Source organism: Glandiceps talaboti, chromosome 7 (genome assembly GCF_964340395.1).
Source record: "Glandiceps talaboti chromosome 7, keGlaTala1.1, whole genome shotgun sequence".
Lineage (NCBI taxonomy): Eukaryota > Metazoa > Hemichordata > Enteropneusta > Spengelidae > Glandiceps > Glandiceps talaboti.
The window spans coordinates 12,198,746-12,217,682 of NC_135555.1; the positions used below are offsets into that span (position 1 = coordinate 12,198,746).

At 37.3% G+C, this 18,937-nt stretch overlaps 1 protein-coding gene across 3 annotated transcripts in view; it reads right to left on the reverse strand.

The window, feature by feature from the left end:
• Nucleotides 1-18,646, reverse strand: part of LOC144437192 (interferon regulatory factor 4-like) — a 32,114-nt gene extending 13,468 nt beyond the window's left edge. The window contains exons 1-2 of one of the 3 annotated variants that reach the window (XM_078126080.1): nucleotides 18,575-18,646; nucleotides 681-869 (exon numbers count right to left, since the gene is read on the reverse strand). In XM_078126080.1, the coding sequence (XP_077982206.1) occupies nucleotides 681-869; nucleotides 18,575-18,586 (201 nt within the window). In that variant the 5' untranslated portion in view covers nucleotides 18,587-18,646. Of the gene's footprint in view, nucleotides 1-680; nucleotides 870-1,417; nucleotides 1,647-5,948; nucleotides 6,089-18,574 lie in introns of those variants that run through there. The other 2 variants (XM_078126081.1, XM_078126078.1) reach the window with 2 other exon arrangements.
• Nucleotides 18,647-18,937: the final 291 nt, after the last annotated feature.

Here is an 18,937-nt window from a genome sequence, read left to right on the forward strand (position 1 = left end):
TGTAGCATCCACGGGACTTTTTGCGACTGCTGGATGAAGCGTGTCATTCTGGCAGCGAATGGATCAAATTTCGCAATAAATTTGAGAACGAGCCACTTCCTTGTAGAACGACAGTAGGTCCCTGGATCTCGCTACATCGTGTACATCAACACGAATGACTCATACGCGTGCTTTAGCCAACTCACGTTTCATTAATACTGTAACAGCAACTTTCCCTCTATTTTATCCTCCTCTCTTTCTCTAGAAAGTGACGCCGAAATACGAAATCGAAGACTCTTCTCAACAGTCATTCAATTACAAGATGCAATTTTTCATTTATGACAGGAGTACCCTTACTCTTCTGCGCAACGCACTTTACATTTCGTGTATCGTTGCAACAAGTGATTCTGCTCACAATCTACAAGTTCCCATCACGCCATTCGCCCAAATCGTGCAAATCAAGCCGGTAACCATTTGTTTCTCATCACACTCAGATCTTTGAGCGACACTGATGCATCGTGAAATACACTGTACCTCCGGGCGGATGAAGCACAGCATCAGAGCAATCGAACGCCGGACATACGCACTTCAACTTTTTTACACTTACTATATAAACCAGTTTCTTTGCAACAGACATAACTGTAGCATACATACCACACCACGTTAAAAAAATGAAAATAAAAATCTTTACGTTTCCCTACCTTAAAGATCTTGGAATCTTCCTCTTTATCGTAGTCTTGTTTACCGGCATGTTTCCATGGTATTTTAAACTCCGTTTTGTCTTCAACGAGCCATTCCAACCCACGGTAATTTCCAGAGTCGATCTGATTTATCAGCCAAGGACGGAGTCTTTGACGCGTGTTCATCTCTGGCAACATCTTTAACTGTCCCTGTTTAGAAATAACCATACAGACATACAAAAAAATGATTTTCTCTCTCCATATGTAGCACATTAAAAGCCGCACGTGAGTGGTTTCTTCGGCACGCGTCGGCATAAAGCGTAACAGACATACGAGAGAAAGAAATGACATCGTTAGGACGTGAAGTGTGGCAAGGATGCATGTTAACAATTTGGTATTGCATCCGTCTGGTGTTAACTTCAGTTATCGTTTTCAATTTGCAAGTACAACGCGAGTTTGAAGAGCGAGGAGAGATCCCAAGAAACAAAACTAAAAGAACAAAACCGCAAAGGTTGCATGTTGCACTAAATGATAGCAAACATCTATCTCATGACAAAAAATTGTTTTCTTCCAACTGCCGAGATGATTTCGTTTACAATCAACAATTTTAAATGTATATGAGACAGAATGAGAGAAAAAGAACGGGAGATATACCGAAAACAGCAATGCGATGCATTGTTAAACAGTAACGTGCTGTTGTGAATAAATTCAACATTCAACAAAAAAAGACGGAACTAATACACTATTACGATGCTAACCATTCTACAAGCTAAAAACCGTGATTGGGTGTCCACTTGGACGTATTGTTGTTGATGTTGTTGTGGGTAGGCCCTGTGATGGTAGTATGCCGGTGGTCCGACTATCGGATTGGCGTACTGGCATTGAGGATACATCACTGTGGTATACTATGTAGTTTGGTTACCAAAACTGCTCAACTGCACTCAAACTAAATATCAATCAGTTGGTCCTCCTCCGGTGAACGCGACTTTCCGAATGACGTGCTCAATAGCAAACTCAACTTTAATGAATGCATAAAAGTTTTAATATTATAATGTATGTGCGATGACAGGCCTCACACTTCCGAATTCAGCCAACGCGATTCTGTCTAGCAAGTCACGACTAATTTGGGCATGCGCAGAGTGTTTTTTGAAAAAAGTTTCATATTAGTTTGGGTAAATGGTTTTACGCTCGACCAATGACTGGCCCAAAGCAATCGCAGCATTATGATTATACCCTCCTACAATAATTTGAGATTTCATCGCCACGGTGGTTTATTGTAACAATACTAACATGACCGACATCCATGTCGGAAAGGTTACCCGGGTGGCCGTTAATACAGAACAGTCAGAAAGTGCCCCGAATTGACGCGTGGCGGCCAGACGCAAATCGGTATTGGTGTGTCTACGCAGAGTGGTGTATGATGTCATAAAAATGCTATGAATTACAACTCAGACCACGTTTACTAGGTTTAGCGGTACGAGGTAAAAAAAAACAGCCATGTGCGTTTTAAAACTTCGGAAAGGGATTGTTATTTGTCTAGTGCATTTTTAACAAAGAGGATGGCATGCAGAGTATGTTTAGTGAACTTTTTTGAAGATTTGCAGTTTTCTCAAATTTATCCAGAACAGGATAAGTCAAGCGTGAAATTCACTCGAAGAATCGTGCATATATATATATTGATATGATGCAAGAACGTATTACGAGATTACTGACGAGATTATTCTGTTTATATATATTGACTATTAATAACCAACCTTAACTTTATCAAACTGTGGTAAACCTTATTGGTATTGATTTAGATAAGAACAAAAAAAAACCCGAATGACTATCAAATTTAGGCTCAGATATAGAGGTGCCACACGACAAGATATACGAGATCAAATGACATGATATAGACGAAACGTTGCTATAGTGATCGGAGTGCAGAGCAAGCCATGAGGGCGGAAGTGCGATGATGAAAATCTGATTTCCACGTACGGTTATCGCAATCTCACACGATGACCGGGGGGGGGGGGTTGAGTGAGAGAAAAAACTAAAACCACATACTTCTATTGCATACAGTTATAACACATAGCGAAATTGTCAGGATTTATTAGGTGCTTAAAATTGAGGTACTTGAAATAACAAATAAACTTCACCAATCTCACAATGAATGATTACGGTGAACTGAGGAAGTTGCCTGGTGAACTGGTTCATTCATTAAACATCTAGCAAAAAGCGGTAAACTTCTGCAAAAATCTTCGGCTACGCTTTGAAGACTATGCTATTTACTACAACGGGTACAAATGGGTCGTGTTTAATAACTTCTGCAAACGATGGCGGACGGACGAATTTCGATGCATACGCTTGAAGGAGTGTCAATTTTAGATCAAATACCTGCCATCACCTCTAGTAAAAATCCAGTATTTTTACAAATCAAAATAAACGCAGAATAACAAGGCATGGCGGAGTTTAAAGACTTCACGAATAGGAATTTCACAATTTACAACATTATCTTGAAATACTAGCCCGTATATTGTTTCACCAAACCATCATTGGAGTGAAGGGGATGGGGAGGGGGGGGGGTATCATTGGGCTTGTTGGGAAGCTCCAATAATTGCATACATCGATTGAAGACATTATAGGAGTACGTTTCTTTGCTCAACCGAGATAGACTCCCTGTTGTCATTACTTAGCGTGAAAGTGAAAACATGGACTAAGTGAAAGACAAAGAAGTTGAATGAAACAAAGAAACTGGAGGAAGAATGGAAAAAGGTGGAATACAAGAATGGGGAAGGAATCGGGATAAAATAGAACAGCTAATGAAAAATAACGAAACTGAACAGAAAAAAAGAGGACAAAAGCAGAAAAAATAGACAATCTTAAAGAAAGGTACATGCATTTGGAAATATGATGACGTCACTGATTTCCACTTCATGACACACAGAGCGCATGTGTAGGAATATGACGTCATCATCACGCACACACTCGATGTATCCATAAGTTATGTGTGGGTGGTGGTGGTGATGACTGGACACATAAAATCAACTGTAAAAGTGAAAGCTAGTCGTCAAAATATTAACTTTCCAGATATTTGTAACGAAAAAATGATAAAATAAGTGCAAAAAGATAAAATCACAGAGAAAACACACATTTCTTGTAGCCTATGTTACTACGCAGTTTTTTTATTGTGAGAAGTCCATACTATGAAACAGAATACACTTGTCAATCAGTTGTTGTATTGTAATCAGTTTTTATTCATTTTCCCGTGTATCGTCCGATAGAAGATGTCGGAAACTTCTATGGCGGACACTATTCGTACGTTCGCTTCGCAAGTATCTTCGCTTGGCTCAGGAATTGGTGCCAAATTATTCCCTTTTTAAAAAAAAAAAAAAAAATACGTGCTGGGTAGACTTCACTGAAGAAAGCCAATTGTAACATTGAAGTTCGGTAAATTAGCACTTTGTAAGTTAAAATATAAGGAGAAGTAAGAAACGTGTACACCCAGTCTGCCGATGGTGAGATACAATTCTCATCAGACAGTAAGAATGATCGAAAGACAAAGGTTTCCGAAGAAATTCTGTCATTTTTGCTGATTTTCAGTTTAACCCGGAAAAGTTGGAATATACAAAAAAAAACAAACAAAAAAACAATTGATGGGTTATCGGCGGAAGCCAGACCTCGTTAAAAAGCCATAACACACAACACACAACAAAAACGTACACTGTAGGGTAAAGTATGGTATCATATAGTAGCCTGTGTAAATAGAAAACTTCACCATTTTAAAAAATCTTTTTAAAAAAATTCATGATAGAAAATACTTCTACACTGATTTCTTTAAAAATCGAAAAGTTTGATTTATTCATGACTGTGCCAGACATGAATAACTGTGCTTGCAAATACAACTTGGGTTGGTGGTGGGTCTGTGCTCATACCTAGTTACCCGTATGTAGTTTGGAAATTTGCCAACTTCGAATGTCTCATAACGAGGGTGGGACGGACCACTCGTCATCGTCTTTGCGAAGTCACGTGACATATTTTGCGCCTTATACTCGAGATGGAGATTATGTATAGGACAATCACTCTGTACTAGTATCGGACGAATTAAATAAAAACGAGGTTTGCAAAAATGGGGAAGTATTATGGGCGACCCTCGCAAAAATAAATAAATAAATAAATAAATAAATAATCTTGAGACATTTCAGAGTTCGCCGTGATGACTAAGAAAATAATATAAGTTTAAGTCCATTGCATCATCCGGGTTCTTGAGTCATAGTCTAATTTAGTTTACCCAGTGGAAAGTGCATATGTGATAACATACTCGCTGAAGTGGCATTCGTATTATTTATAGCCAGTGAGGTCACAAGCAGCATTTTCTACCGGTAGTAAAGTGAAAAATATACGTGGACTTTGTACACTAGCCTGGATACATTGTATGGCAGTCACATAGACTTCTGACTTTAAAAACAACAACAACAACAACTCACACAAACTATCATATAGTAAATACCCGTAAAGGGTCTGCGAAGGCCACAAGTGTGTACCTAAGGTACTCTAGAACAGATAAACAAAGTCAACTTGTACCGTGACATAGCTACTAATTCTTGTATGAGTTTCTAGATTAGGAGTGAAAGAACTGCGAGACGTAGGAACACTTCATGATATACTACATCAATCCTCATACTCATCCAGATTCTATATTACCCCCCTCTATTTGTTCATTAATTCATTCTCACCCCCTCTCTCCCTCCCTCCCACCCACCCGCTCTCTCTCCTCCACTCATTCATTCACGCATCCATCTTTCCATCTTTCCATTCATGCTCTCACCAAACAAACCCTTGTCCCTCCCTCATACCAGTCACACACATGTACACACGCAACAGACAAAAAGTATAAGCTAGCCCCGCGCTCACTGTTCTTTGATTCCATATTGAAATCCCTCACGACGGTGCATGGTTGGGCCTCGGTTGTATGCCTGGCCGCCCTAAATAGTACATCCGAATGGTGAATAACAGCGATCATACAGAAATAGCACGCCCATAAAACGTTCTCGCCCGATAGCCTTTTCCCTTAGTGCACGAGTCTTTAACATACGGATGGTACAAAGTGAACGCTACAAACAGTAGCAGTTCGTCAAATATTCAAACATGACCAAAAAAACAAGAACAAAACAAAACAAATGCACAGATCAGTGTTATGGAGAAGAGGCAATGTACACATGCTGCTACTACAACCTACTAAGAAAATAAAGTCTCGGGTATATTAATAATTCACCGCGAGATTTTATGATAAGTGATGGTAGCCCATACCTTTAAATGATCACCGCTTTTTTCACTAGCACTGAGTACGATAGACACTGTGAGCCTATATGCCGTTTTTCAGCGCTCTGAATCGAGACGGGCGGCGGTTGCAGACAGAGTTTAGGAAAAGCAGTTCAACAAGATGACCAAATGCTTTAAAATCCGAATTACGATATTGGCTTTCCCCCTCCATCAAAATAGACTTGGGCGACTGCCAATCATGCCAAAAACACATTGTAAACGTTAAATAACAAAGAGCTATTCTGGGAACGCAGGGGTTTTCCCAAGAAAAGAATCGCCCACGTGAGTTTTTGCGGTTTCTGATTGGTTGATGTGACAGGGGATTCCCGTTCGGAAAGTAGGCTGATATGTAAATACATGTAAATGAGTGAGTGTACATGATCAAGTAGTTCATTCCACAACATGGGAGGCTACCTTATTCTATAGCAACAATAAAACACACACCACTATTATTACTCACCGACAACAAACAAACAAATAAATAAATAAACAAAACAAACAACCTTCATTAACACGTTTGTAGCGGGGTTGACATTGAACTTGCCTCAAATAAACTGATGTACACTCATAAAAATAGTCATCACATGCTAGATTTAGATTTGGTTTTCGTAAAACACTGAAAATAGTCTTACATCATTCGCATCCGGTGACGCCGGACATGATGATTGTGGAGCCATGGAGAGGACACGTCAAAACCTCGGACGTCTAGAGACCACTATTTATGGAAAATGTTCAACGGTTATTTGAGGACAGATAGAATACATTAATGAAATGTGTTTTATTTATAGAACTCTGTATACTGATCTCGGATAGCAATCGCAGGGCGGATGTCACAAGTACCTTTTAAAAGCTACCTGGATGGGTGGGGTGTATGGTGTATTTGTTGTACTGTAGAATTCGTGATTTACAGAGCTAGACGTGGTTATTCAGTGGGTGCAAAAAAAATACTTTGTCGAGAATTTCAACACCGCCCAAACCCCCCTCTCTTCCAGTTACGAACGAACACGACGAACAGATCAAGTGTGAATATATCAAACAAACAAACAAACAAACAAACAAACAAACAAACAAATAAATAAATAAACAAAACAAGCGGACTAGGAAGTTTGAGAGATAATGTAACTATCATAAATCATATCGCAATTTTAAAAACAAATACTCAGATTTTTATACAAGACCAAAAATTCACTGAAATTCACAATTTAATAGGCCTACGCCATTTCGCAAAACAATTTGTTGATGACTGTTGTGGATTGTGTGTTTTGGTAATATTGATTCATACATATTATTCGTTTTATGTCTCAATTTACACTTGTAGGTTGCAGCCACGATGCTGCATTAATTAATGACGTCATCATTGGTGACGTCACCATATTGTCTAAAATTGAAGTCACGACTTGCACACAAATACGGATTGTGTGATCTCATGGTAGGCGGTAGCGTAGCCGCCGACATGCTTCAGTGATTATAAAATAATGGAGTCATTTTACGATCTGATATATAAACTGATGAAACGCTCTATCTGTCAATTAAGCTCGCACTTCTGTCACCGCACTGATTCACCGACCACCGTGCGAGTAACTTTAACAGCCGTGTAGATTGCTCGGAATTCGGAAGCCCCTTAATACAGTAACGAAGCTCAGTGACCTGGCAAAACTGGGTATATATGCAGGGGTTGGAGGTTAGATAGGGGCAAACAGCTATAAAAAGATAATTAATAGATGATCTCTTGCTAGAGGTGGGGGTGGGGGTATGCTGTTACTGAACTAGTGTATGTATTATGTATGCATTCTTTATTAAAGGGGTACAGTCTGTAACTTTATGGCGGCTGCTGGTAACCTTTGTTTCTGCTGAAATATCCGGTATCCTAACTGTACAGCATATTGAATCACTTATAAAAACTAGTAAAACTCTCATTACGTATTCAGATATACCCAAAAATAACTTTTTGATATCATTATCGGGGGTACGCAAAATCACGTTTACGAACTAATCTTTGTTCATACGCAACCCACATTTCATCTTTTATATGTATGTGCATTTTGTCTATTGATTCCAGCAGTATATATGACCCCAGTTCCACAATCCACTTTAACTCAACTTTAAGAGTAGACAGTGGAGCCCGGGTTGTTGTCATCACGGAAGGGGGAGGGGGGTAGTTAATTGTTGATCTGGGTGATGGGGAATGATGATCAAGGGGACTGGGGTGGGGTTGGCTATGCAATTGAACTCAGTGGTAGTTTATGGATTCGTACTGCAGACAAAGAGAGAGGAGACTATGAGAGTTGTTATGGCTGGGTATCATGTTGAAATATTTGGATAGAGTGTAGTTTTGTTAAACACACTGTCACGTTACCCTGGAAATGTAGTAGCTTTGAGTTAACCAACTTTCTCATATATTATCGAAGGAGTTTAAAGTGTGTTGTAACAGTATTTCCTATACATCCATTCGCTTCTTTATGCAGTTAAGACTCAGTTGCTATCACTGTTTACAATAATAATTTCTGTTCCACATCTTGAGTTTTTAAAGGCAAGTATAGGACTAGGATTCAAATTTAGGTGTGAACACTGGGTTATCTGGTAGAACTATGGTAAATGTTGATACAGAATTTAAAAAAAATAATCCTATGAAATCCTTATGGCCCACTGATAAGATAACACTAATGCAAAAACTTTGAAATGGTTTACCCTGATGGCCTTTAAGCGATATGTGTATGTCAAAAAGTGCGTTGCCTGACAGCCTGTTCTGTTTGGGGGCATTCATACTGCTGTGGCATTGTTGTGATTTCTATGAAAGCCAGGTGAGAAGCTCATAGCAAGTATCCAATTCAACTGACGATTAATGGTGACCTTGCGATACATATGACCCCTAGCATTGACAATACATGCAGTCCCGTGTATGGCTCGGAGCGGGCAGTGGTACGGTTGTCTTATCACTTCACGGTCTCATGTACATATTGCAATGTAAATTTCGATTATGCATAAACAAGTCTGTGACACACCTTACTGCAATGAAACCATGGTGAACTGGATTATTTTTAATGACATTTGATATAACTAAGTAAAATAAAAAGAATACTAAAAATAACCTCATTATCTTAGAATTATTTTCAACTCTGTCTCTGTCTGTCTGTCTGTCTGTCTGTCTGTCTGTCTGTCTGTCTGTCTGTCTGTCTGTCTGTCTGTCTGTCTGTCTCTCTCTCTCTCTCTCTCTCTCTCTCTCTCTCTCTCTCTCTCTCTCTCTCTCTCTCTCTCTCTCTCTCTCTCTCTCTCTCTCTCTCTCTCTCTCTCTCTCTAGGTTGTCACTCAGTCTGTACTAATTGACTGACTATGAGAAATATGAGCCTTTAAATAACACCTTTGCTATTCCACGGAGAAAAAAGGTTTCATAGCGAATTGAAAATACCAGATTTCTTTAGGTCAGCTTTTTTGGGATGTGAGAACCTGGAATGAAAGCCAGTGGGTGTGATGGAAGACCGACTTGTAATGTATGGTATCGATAGTTGTATTTATTAAAAAGGTGAAATAAGTATTGAAACATGAGTAATTTTCACTGTTCATGTAAATATACAACGTTTCGTTTTCTGTCAATATATCTTAGGTGAGAATTTTACCTCCTCCCACTTTTTGACATTTGAAAACCAATATTAATTACAGAACCCAAACAATGATTAAGAAAACTTCCAGATTAATTCAAAGCTGCTTTGAGATCTACTGATTTGTTTCGTAGCATTGAAATGATTGTATACGTACGAGAATAAAATGACTAAAAATCACATCTTCATTTTTTTTTGGTTTCGAAAAATTCGACCCTTTCATCAGACTCGCTCACCTGAAACATCTTCTATGAAACTGAACAGAACATGTAACACTATTATCACCATATCCACGACTAATGAGCAATAAAATAGACGGCCTACAAAAAATTGTGTCGTTCCGATTACGATCAATTTTAGAATATGTGAGGTGGGTAGTTTTTTTTCATGTTTGAGTGTTTATTTTCCATGTGGTCTCTGTGTTATTGGTTTCTTCCCATCAGATGTACAGACATTATAGATGGAAGAACAGTTATGTCAGTTTCCGCAACCACTAATTCTCCCAATTTTCGCGATTTTTTTCTCTCTAATACTTAAAAAAAAGTTTAGGGTCATCAGTGAAAAAACTAGGTGGGTCAGGTAACCGTAATCAAACAATTTTTTAGCCCTTAGAAGTTCTGATTTTTTAACCGTATTATGATATCACAAGAATGAACGATTTGTGGTTTTGAAGGCTTGATTATGAAATGCTTTGTACATGGTACTAATAACTTAGTTATGTTATTTGCAACTGTTTACTTTGTTTGTCTATTTTGCTCTACAAAGAAAAGAAGAGAAGAGAAATTCAAAGTACAAACAAGAAAATCAAGTTCGTCAAATTGCAAACCCTCGTGTCCAAGAAGTCTCAGTTGTTCTACTGCGAAGTAAATCACTACAGATGACACTATAACATCTCCTCGTCAGAACAGTTATAATTCTTGTACGAATATCTGAATGAATGAATGAATGAATGAATGAATGAATGAATGAATGAATGAATGAATGAATTTAACCAGACATGGGGTTACATTGGTACTTGCAAGTGAATTAATGAATACATACATATATACATACATACATACATACATACATACACACACACACATACATACATACATACATACATACATACATACATACATACATACATACACACACACACACACACACATACATACATACATACATACATACATACATACATACATACATACATACAGGCAGGCAATATTTATACATACAAAAGGAATGCAACCACCATGATAAACTGAAGATTTTTATCTGGTGAGGACGTCAGAAACAAAGACACGATAGAAGATCACCATTGTTGTGATTTAATTTACTGGTTTTTTGTCCTAATTTAGCATGGAATTATTTCATAACGTGCCGAGTACAAGAGTACCGATACATTTAATCTATTTTCCCTTGACATTCTTTCGTTTACATAGCTACAGATTAAAAAAGGACGCAGGACCGGAAACGGTTTACAGGTGTTGAGGTTTGAATTTTTAAAAATACACATCTGACGATCGTACACAGGAAGTGATTTTGTTTGTGTATGTCTACCAGGGACTGTGTTGTGTCTAAAATAGATATCGTTGGGTGATCTTGACAATGTACAAATATGGTAATATGACAGAGCGGTTAGTTATTTGTTGGAATTACACCATAATTCAATGTATCTTAAACGTCACATAAAACATACATACACTACAACCATTGAAGTTCTTAATTCCAGTTTCCTACCAGAAAAAAACACAGTTACCACATTTTTATACGGGATTCATTTTGAACTCCATGGGTAATTTTCAGAATGTTAAACCAGTTTGAAAATTTTACTATTTTTTTTAGAACATTTGATATGATTACTTAGTTTTTCTCCATTTTAGCATGGTCTCTGTCCTATTTGTGAGTTATGAATACAAACCTGTGATTGGGGCAACCTGTTGATACACGTACACACACACACACACACACACACACACACACACACACACACACACGTACATACACATACACAGACAGACAGATGCACACACACACATACATACATACATACATACATACATACATACATACATACACACACACATATACACACAAAGCAGTAGGACCTTTTGAAATATTTTTTACAGTGTGGAAAACATGCGACTAATCATTCAATACGAAAAAAAGTTCCTCATAACAAATATACTGTAGCATACTTGACGAGCCTAAGAGTACTGACATACACGTAAAGTATAATAAAAATGACATTGTATTTATTTATCAGAACTGATTTATTTCTAACTAGACAGATTAGTTGCTTCTTGTCGGTATCATCAATGAATATCTTAAAGTGTAATGGTAGACCCTTGTCGCCAAGTAGAAGCGAATTGGAATTAAGGGCTGAACTACTACTACTACTACTACTACTACTACTACTACCACTACTACTACTACTACTACTACTACTACTACTACTACTACTACTACTACTACTACTACCACTGCAGTCTACTGCGTAAGGAAGTCTGGGCTGCAAGGGTTGTGTTACTACAGTGTACAGAAAGTCGGTATGTTTATTGAGCCATAAAATAATTTGATTGAATTAATTTGATTATAAAACCATTCCGTATATGATTGATGATAATATTTCAGTAGTCATGTACGGAATGGTGTCATAGTTATCGAATATTTATAGGTTTAGTACATATCTATGAAAACTGTTTTGATGATTCTAACAATTTCTATGACATATAGCGAGGGCTACATATAGACATGGATTGTAACGAAATACCCCAAGGGAAAAACAAAGTAATATCAGTAAACTCTCTTCCTGGATTCTAGTAAAATTTCTTATCAAAGTTTGACAATGGCTGAAAATAAACCAGACTATTTATGGGAGTATTCTGTGCATTTTAAACCTCTCCAGGACAAGAAAACTCGTTTTTCAGTTACCCTAATTCTATCTATGACACTCAAATTTACATTCGACTAAAACCAAAACGAATATACAAATGTATAATGAACTTGTCATAACATAAGTTATTGTTATTTATTTTTTACATTTTAAAACTTAAAATTAAGTCTATATTGTCCACGCTAGGCAGTGTAGGGGTCATTTAAGCTATGAACTCCAATGTTGTAATCTCAAAATTTGCAGAAATGTGATTGCATAAGAATTTTTTGAAAACCAGATTGTTTAACACTCGGTAGTGATCAAATGAACGCAGCAAAGCGTGATTCACAGGCGTGGGAAGTACCTACTAAGTTCATTCAAAGTTTTGTCGAACCCATTGTGTATTCAAATTGAGCTACAAATAGGGATTTTCCATGTGATGACGTGACGTCTGGTACTGTGATTTCATCAGAATTGCAATTCTCAAAAAAAAATTATATTCTAATGTCTGAATGCAGAGATACATGTTCGGCCCAAAAAGATGCAAGCGTAAAAGCAGGCGTTAACTTCTCAATATATCGATACTGCAGCTTATCCTTCAAGGCTTGTATGTATTTGGCAAACCACTGAACTGTTTTTATATACAGGGGAGAGCTAGTTGTCATAGTAACTGTGCGTGACATGTAGACACACTGAACTACACATGTAACAATATTTCAGTATCAGATTCCCTTTTTATATTCAATTTTAGGTCCTAAGTAAGAAATGTTTGATTAGATCGGAAGGAAAGAATTCGTTAATAGTTAGAACGAAATGGCAGTGTCACTTTGGCGTAATTTGATAGAAAATTAAGGAGGGATATGTTTATTGTTGAATACATAATCAGGGACTTTCCATGACGTTCCACGTCATTTACAATAATGGCACGTACTTGTAACGTCAGCAAACCATGCAATGACATTTTGTACAACATTGCATATCATTAATTACACGTTGTTTGTCCTCTACCTACCTACCTACCTACCTACCAACCTACCTACCTATATATCTGCCATATTACCTGCCTCTCTATTTACACACTTGCTTACCTTTCCATGAAACTACCTACCAACCTATCTGCCACACTACCTATCATATGTCACGCTAGCTACCCACCCATCTGCCACAGCTAGCATCTGCCTGTCTATATTTGCCACACTATCTACCTATCTCCACACTACCTATTTCACATACTACCTATCTGCCACGCTGCCTATACCTCTCGGTCACACACACACACACACACACACACACACACACACACACACATACATACACACACACATGATGGGAACAGCATTTGAGTGTTATTAAGTATAGCGTTATAGTAGAATTCAATAACAATGTACTAAACAGAGCGAGTCATTTTTTCTATGGGACCGGTGTTAGATTATCCTAATGGCCAAAGTAAATAAATTGTGGGAAGAGATAGAAGATAAAGGTGAGGGGTGGGAAGAGGACAGTGGGAGTATGCTCATATTTGGCTGGAGAGGGGGGAAAGGGAGACACCCATATTTCTGGGTAGTGGGGATGTGGGTTCAGCGGGGGCATGTCATGAAATATTGCAGTGGGAGTCCACATTCGAAAAGCTTTCACTTTCCCTTTAAATCGTCAATATAACTAATTTTTATAAACATAGGTAATATGACAGATATGTAGACCGGGTGGTAGGTAAATACAGGTGCAGCCAACGAGTCAATCTTCTGAATTCATTCGAAAAAGCTAAAACACAGTTAATGAACACCTGTTTGTCTGCATACATATATTGAACGCATTCTAACATTGACGTACAAATGTTATGCTCTTTGTCCAAAACTTAATCCAATGGGCCCCTTGTCAAAAGTACTATTCGGAAATGAAAGTCGATAATTCGAACACCTTAACCAGTAATTTTTTATTTGCTTTCCCACGTTTGCTCTTTTAATTTTTTCTACGTAGGAATAGTATGCACATAATGTCCATCTTTTGTCGGATGATATCCCATATCACGTGATCAGCCCAGGTGAGACAAACAGCTGGTCAAACGTGCTTAGTAGGTGCGGAACGTATATACTAGTATAATTGAATCACTTTGAGACAAGATAAAAATACAGATCAATACATTTAAAAATATTTCTGAGAAAAAAGTGCGATTCGTGGAAACAATGTGTGTGAATACCAACCGTCCTAGATCTGGCCAGTACTGATACGTGTATAAGGTAAAATCTGCAGAACACAATTTCTCTGTATGGCTAGAAAATTTAGTCGTTCCAGCTTGCCAGCCTGTTTGTATGCATAATTCAATTGTACACATCCATCCATCCATCCATCCATCCATCCATCCTTCCATACATACATACATACATACATACATACATACATACATACATACATACATACATACATACATACATACATACACGCATCCATGCACGCATGCACGCACGCACGCACGCACACACACACACATATACATACATACATACATACATACATACATACATACATACATACGTGTGATTTTGATGGTATACTATAATATATGCTGTCTTCTCTATCGATGACGTCATAACCCATATTTGATGTAATTCTTGTGTATAAAACAGACAATTTGACATATGCATATGAAGAGTTCAAAGTCGTTCTCGTCCAAGACACTTCGTACTGTGTCGGATTACATCGGAATCAGTTGAGCGATCGCTACCCGGTTACCTTACTTTGATTAAAGACATGTGGAAATTTACTCGATTTTGAATAACTCTGAGATACGCTTTTAAAAGGCCTAAAAAAGATACTCCCTTCGTGCGCGACACTATAACATCAGTAACAATGTCAGCGCCCTACTTCTGTAGTTAACTCAGACAACTTCTTCCAAGAAATGTTTATTGGGTTTGATGACTCAATGATATGTTAGCACTTGTACATAGAACAAGGACAGACTGGCTATACCCACACGATTTTCCAACTGGGTTAAGTGTTCCCCACATCAAAACAGATGAATGCGTACGACAATTTGCAAACCCTGGCATGCTGCCAATTTCTCACGTCACTAGACCAGACGTGTACTGCCAGCCTATACCTAAAAATAGCACAATTATCATAGTACAAACGAACACAACAGAGTACCCATCTCCTGTCGACCCATTGAGGATTGTGCACTCAAAGCCACCCTACAATACCCCCTCCACGTACCGAAACAGGTATGTAAGCCCAAGGTAGAATTAAGTGGTTAAACGTTTTCCCCAAGAAATTCTGCTGCCATGAAGCTCATTTTGACCTTACAGCCATTCTCTGGGCATGCCACATTCGATGTAGAGTTGGGTGATTTTTAAAATATTAAAAAAAATTCTCCGTTTTCTCTGCCTCCCAAGGACCCCCCCCCCCCCTACGACACACACAATATCCTTTAAGATATAGAAATACATAGTACTGATAAAATTTATGGGGATTTTAATACAGGACAACGAATTAATCTGATAACGTGCACTGTACGTATTTGGTCAGTAGGGGGTCATTATACACAAGTTAGCTCCAGTGAGTAAGCAATTGTCGTTTATTTACGATAACAATGAAATAGCCCTTGGTTGGGCGTGTTAATAACAATATGTCTTTTATTCAAAAATATTTCACAAGGCCAATCCAGACCCAGCATTGATGGAAACAAACTAAATTTACATGATTACATACAGTTTTTATACTTTTGGAAGTATTATTTAGATCTGCATGGATTTTTTAAAAATTGTTTGTTTGTTTGTTTGTTTGTTTGCCTTGATTGAAATGTAAGACAAGACAAGAGTTCCTGTTTAAGATTTTGTAAAAGATGTAATTTATATTTAGTTGATAATGAGATACATTTTATTTTATTATACAACACAATTCAACACACTTGGTCTGTTTTGTCCAATTACATTCACTGCATCCCTAAATTTGCATAAATTATCATAATTTTGTATCATCCAATAAAATTCATTGCACCTGGTCAGAATCATCCAATAACATTCATTGCACGTCCTAATTTGCATCAATTATCTTGTTATTAATTGTTCTTTGCACCCTTAATTTTGAACTTTGACTCTAAAAATATAGAAAAACATCAACTTTAGCCTTGACATATAGCTTAACGTAAACAAATGTTGCATGGGTATACTTCTCTAATTCTGTCAGAATTCTGCAAGGATTTCTTAGAAAGTTTACTCTTAAAACAAGTGAGGTAGATGAGTCAGGTGATGTAATTTGATCTAATCAAGGTGAGTTAGGTTAATTTGGGTTAACTTGAATAATTTGTTGATATAGAATATTCATATTTATGAGTTGACTTTTTTAAATATTTAAATTACGATATCGAAATTGTCAACTCATTTAACACATTACAATATTCTCACAGTGAGGCAAGTTGCATGAGTTAAGCGAGTTAGGTACGAGTTATGTTTTTGAAATCATTGACTGATGTCAGAAGACAACTGAGTTCATATATGCCTACGAGATACAAGTGATTGGTACAGGATTGAGCTGAACTTTGGAGCAAGTTAACAAATCTGTCTTATTGTGCATGCCGGATTTTGTAACTTTATGGGGGGGGGGGGGTAGTATCCTGAAATTTTACATGATATATGAGACGTGATGACATAAATTGTGATATATTAGCATATGAAGTCAATGGTCAAGTTACAAAGGAAGGCACAAAAGTTGACAAATGTAAATGCATTAGTTTAATATAGTACTAGGAAAGTGAGGATGTGGGTGGGTGAGATTTTCAAGGGGGATGTGTGGGAGGGCATTGGTTGTTTAGCATTATTGATGGGATTTAGACATGGATAACTTTCACTTTCCCTTTTAAAAATAAAACTCGCCCTACCACCACCACCCCCCAAAAAAAAATAAATAAATAAAAAAAAAAAAAAAAATATATGTAAAGTAATTTATTTTTTCATGCAAACTTGATTTTTCATTGTTAAACATGTTGCTGCAATATTATATATTAAAGCAGGTTGGATTTCTTCATTAAAGTTAATTATTAAACTTGATTGTGGAAACTAAGAGGAATCACAAATGGCTACAAAGTGGACCTACAAAGTGAAAAATGATAAAGAAATACAACAAGGTTCATGTAGAATACAACGATAATGAAGGTCATATTGACAATGCCATTCATAGTGTGACCTTTTACCTTTGTCGCAGACAATGGTACTGCTATGTCATAGATTTGCAGTGTCAGGCATTTAAGCTATATCAGTATCGTAATCATAAAGGCTTTCCCAGAAGTGTTCTTCTGAGAAACTGGGTTTAATAGCTAGCTAGGTTACAGTGACACTTGATAAGGTTGACGTTTTATGGTGTGTCTGGAGCGGCAAAATGGCCTAAGTTCAGTGTACTAGAATTGGGTTCAAAGCCAATCAACTATGCCACACAGCTGTATGAGTGTAAGACAGTAAATCACATGACAAACACATTCACTGTTTCGGTGTTTAACAGCTTTATAATTGTTGCTATCAAGAACAAGCAATTAGGAACATTAACCTTTGGGCATTTTACATAGTTATGAACGAAAATCTTCAAGCTATGCCAAGTTCTTGTGTTGTCAGGGTAATTTATACAAACAACTGGGCATAAATCTCTTTGTGAATCCCAAATTCTCAATCTGAGATTGTTTCAATCAGCTGTGTTTGTATTACTGTTTTCCATGGCAACATACTTCTGTCAGCCAATAACTGTGAGACACATATTCCATATTTTGTGGCATGCTTTCTTCACATGGTCCAGTTTACTTCATAGCCACTTTACCACTAAGAACACAGCCCTATGTATTTCTTTGAACTGGGTTGGAAAACATGACTATTTTTGGTCAAAATTCCAAGAATTTCTTTCCAGTTGTGTAGAAATGACCCATATTTTTTGCAAATGGGGACACAAAAGGCACACAGTTAGAAATTTGACTAGCTGAAGTTGGACTACGATTTGAAACTTCATTGTAGACATAATGTGAAGCACCATGCATCAAACAAAGAGAATTTTGCAAAAAGAAGCTATAACTTATAACTTTTCCCTAAATTTAGACAAAATTCACAAATATTACATTGTTGAGTGATTTTCTTCTGGTCTGCTGCCCAGTGTGTTATTCTGAATTGTAATTCTCACATTACCTTGGTTTTCATCGTATTTTACCAATAGAATTTCCAATGAGTCACTTCGTAGTCAAGAACTTCCACAGAACCCTGTTGTGTTCATCAACTCTTCTTTGGTTCTAGTTTCATTTGATGGTATGGAATTTCCAGGTAGTTATTTTGCATACCTGATTCTATCTAGTTGAATCACTTTTCTTGGAATTTTTTTCAAAAATTTGAAACACATGGGATAATTGCCAAGATGGCGGCCATGTTTCCATCAGTCAGCAATCAAACTTCAAAGGTATAGTTATTTCTCTAGCTTCAACTTTTTCCAGCAACACTTGTTAGAATACATTCGATTGTGCAAGCAAGATAAAAATATTTTAAAAACTCCCCAGT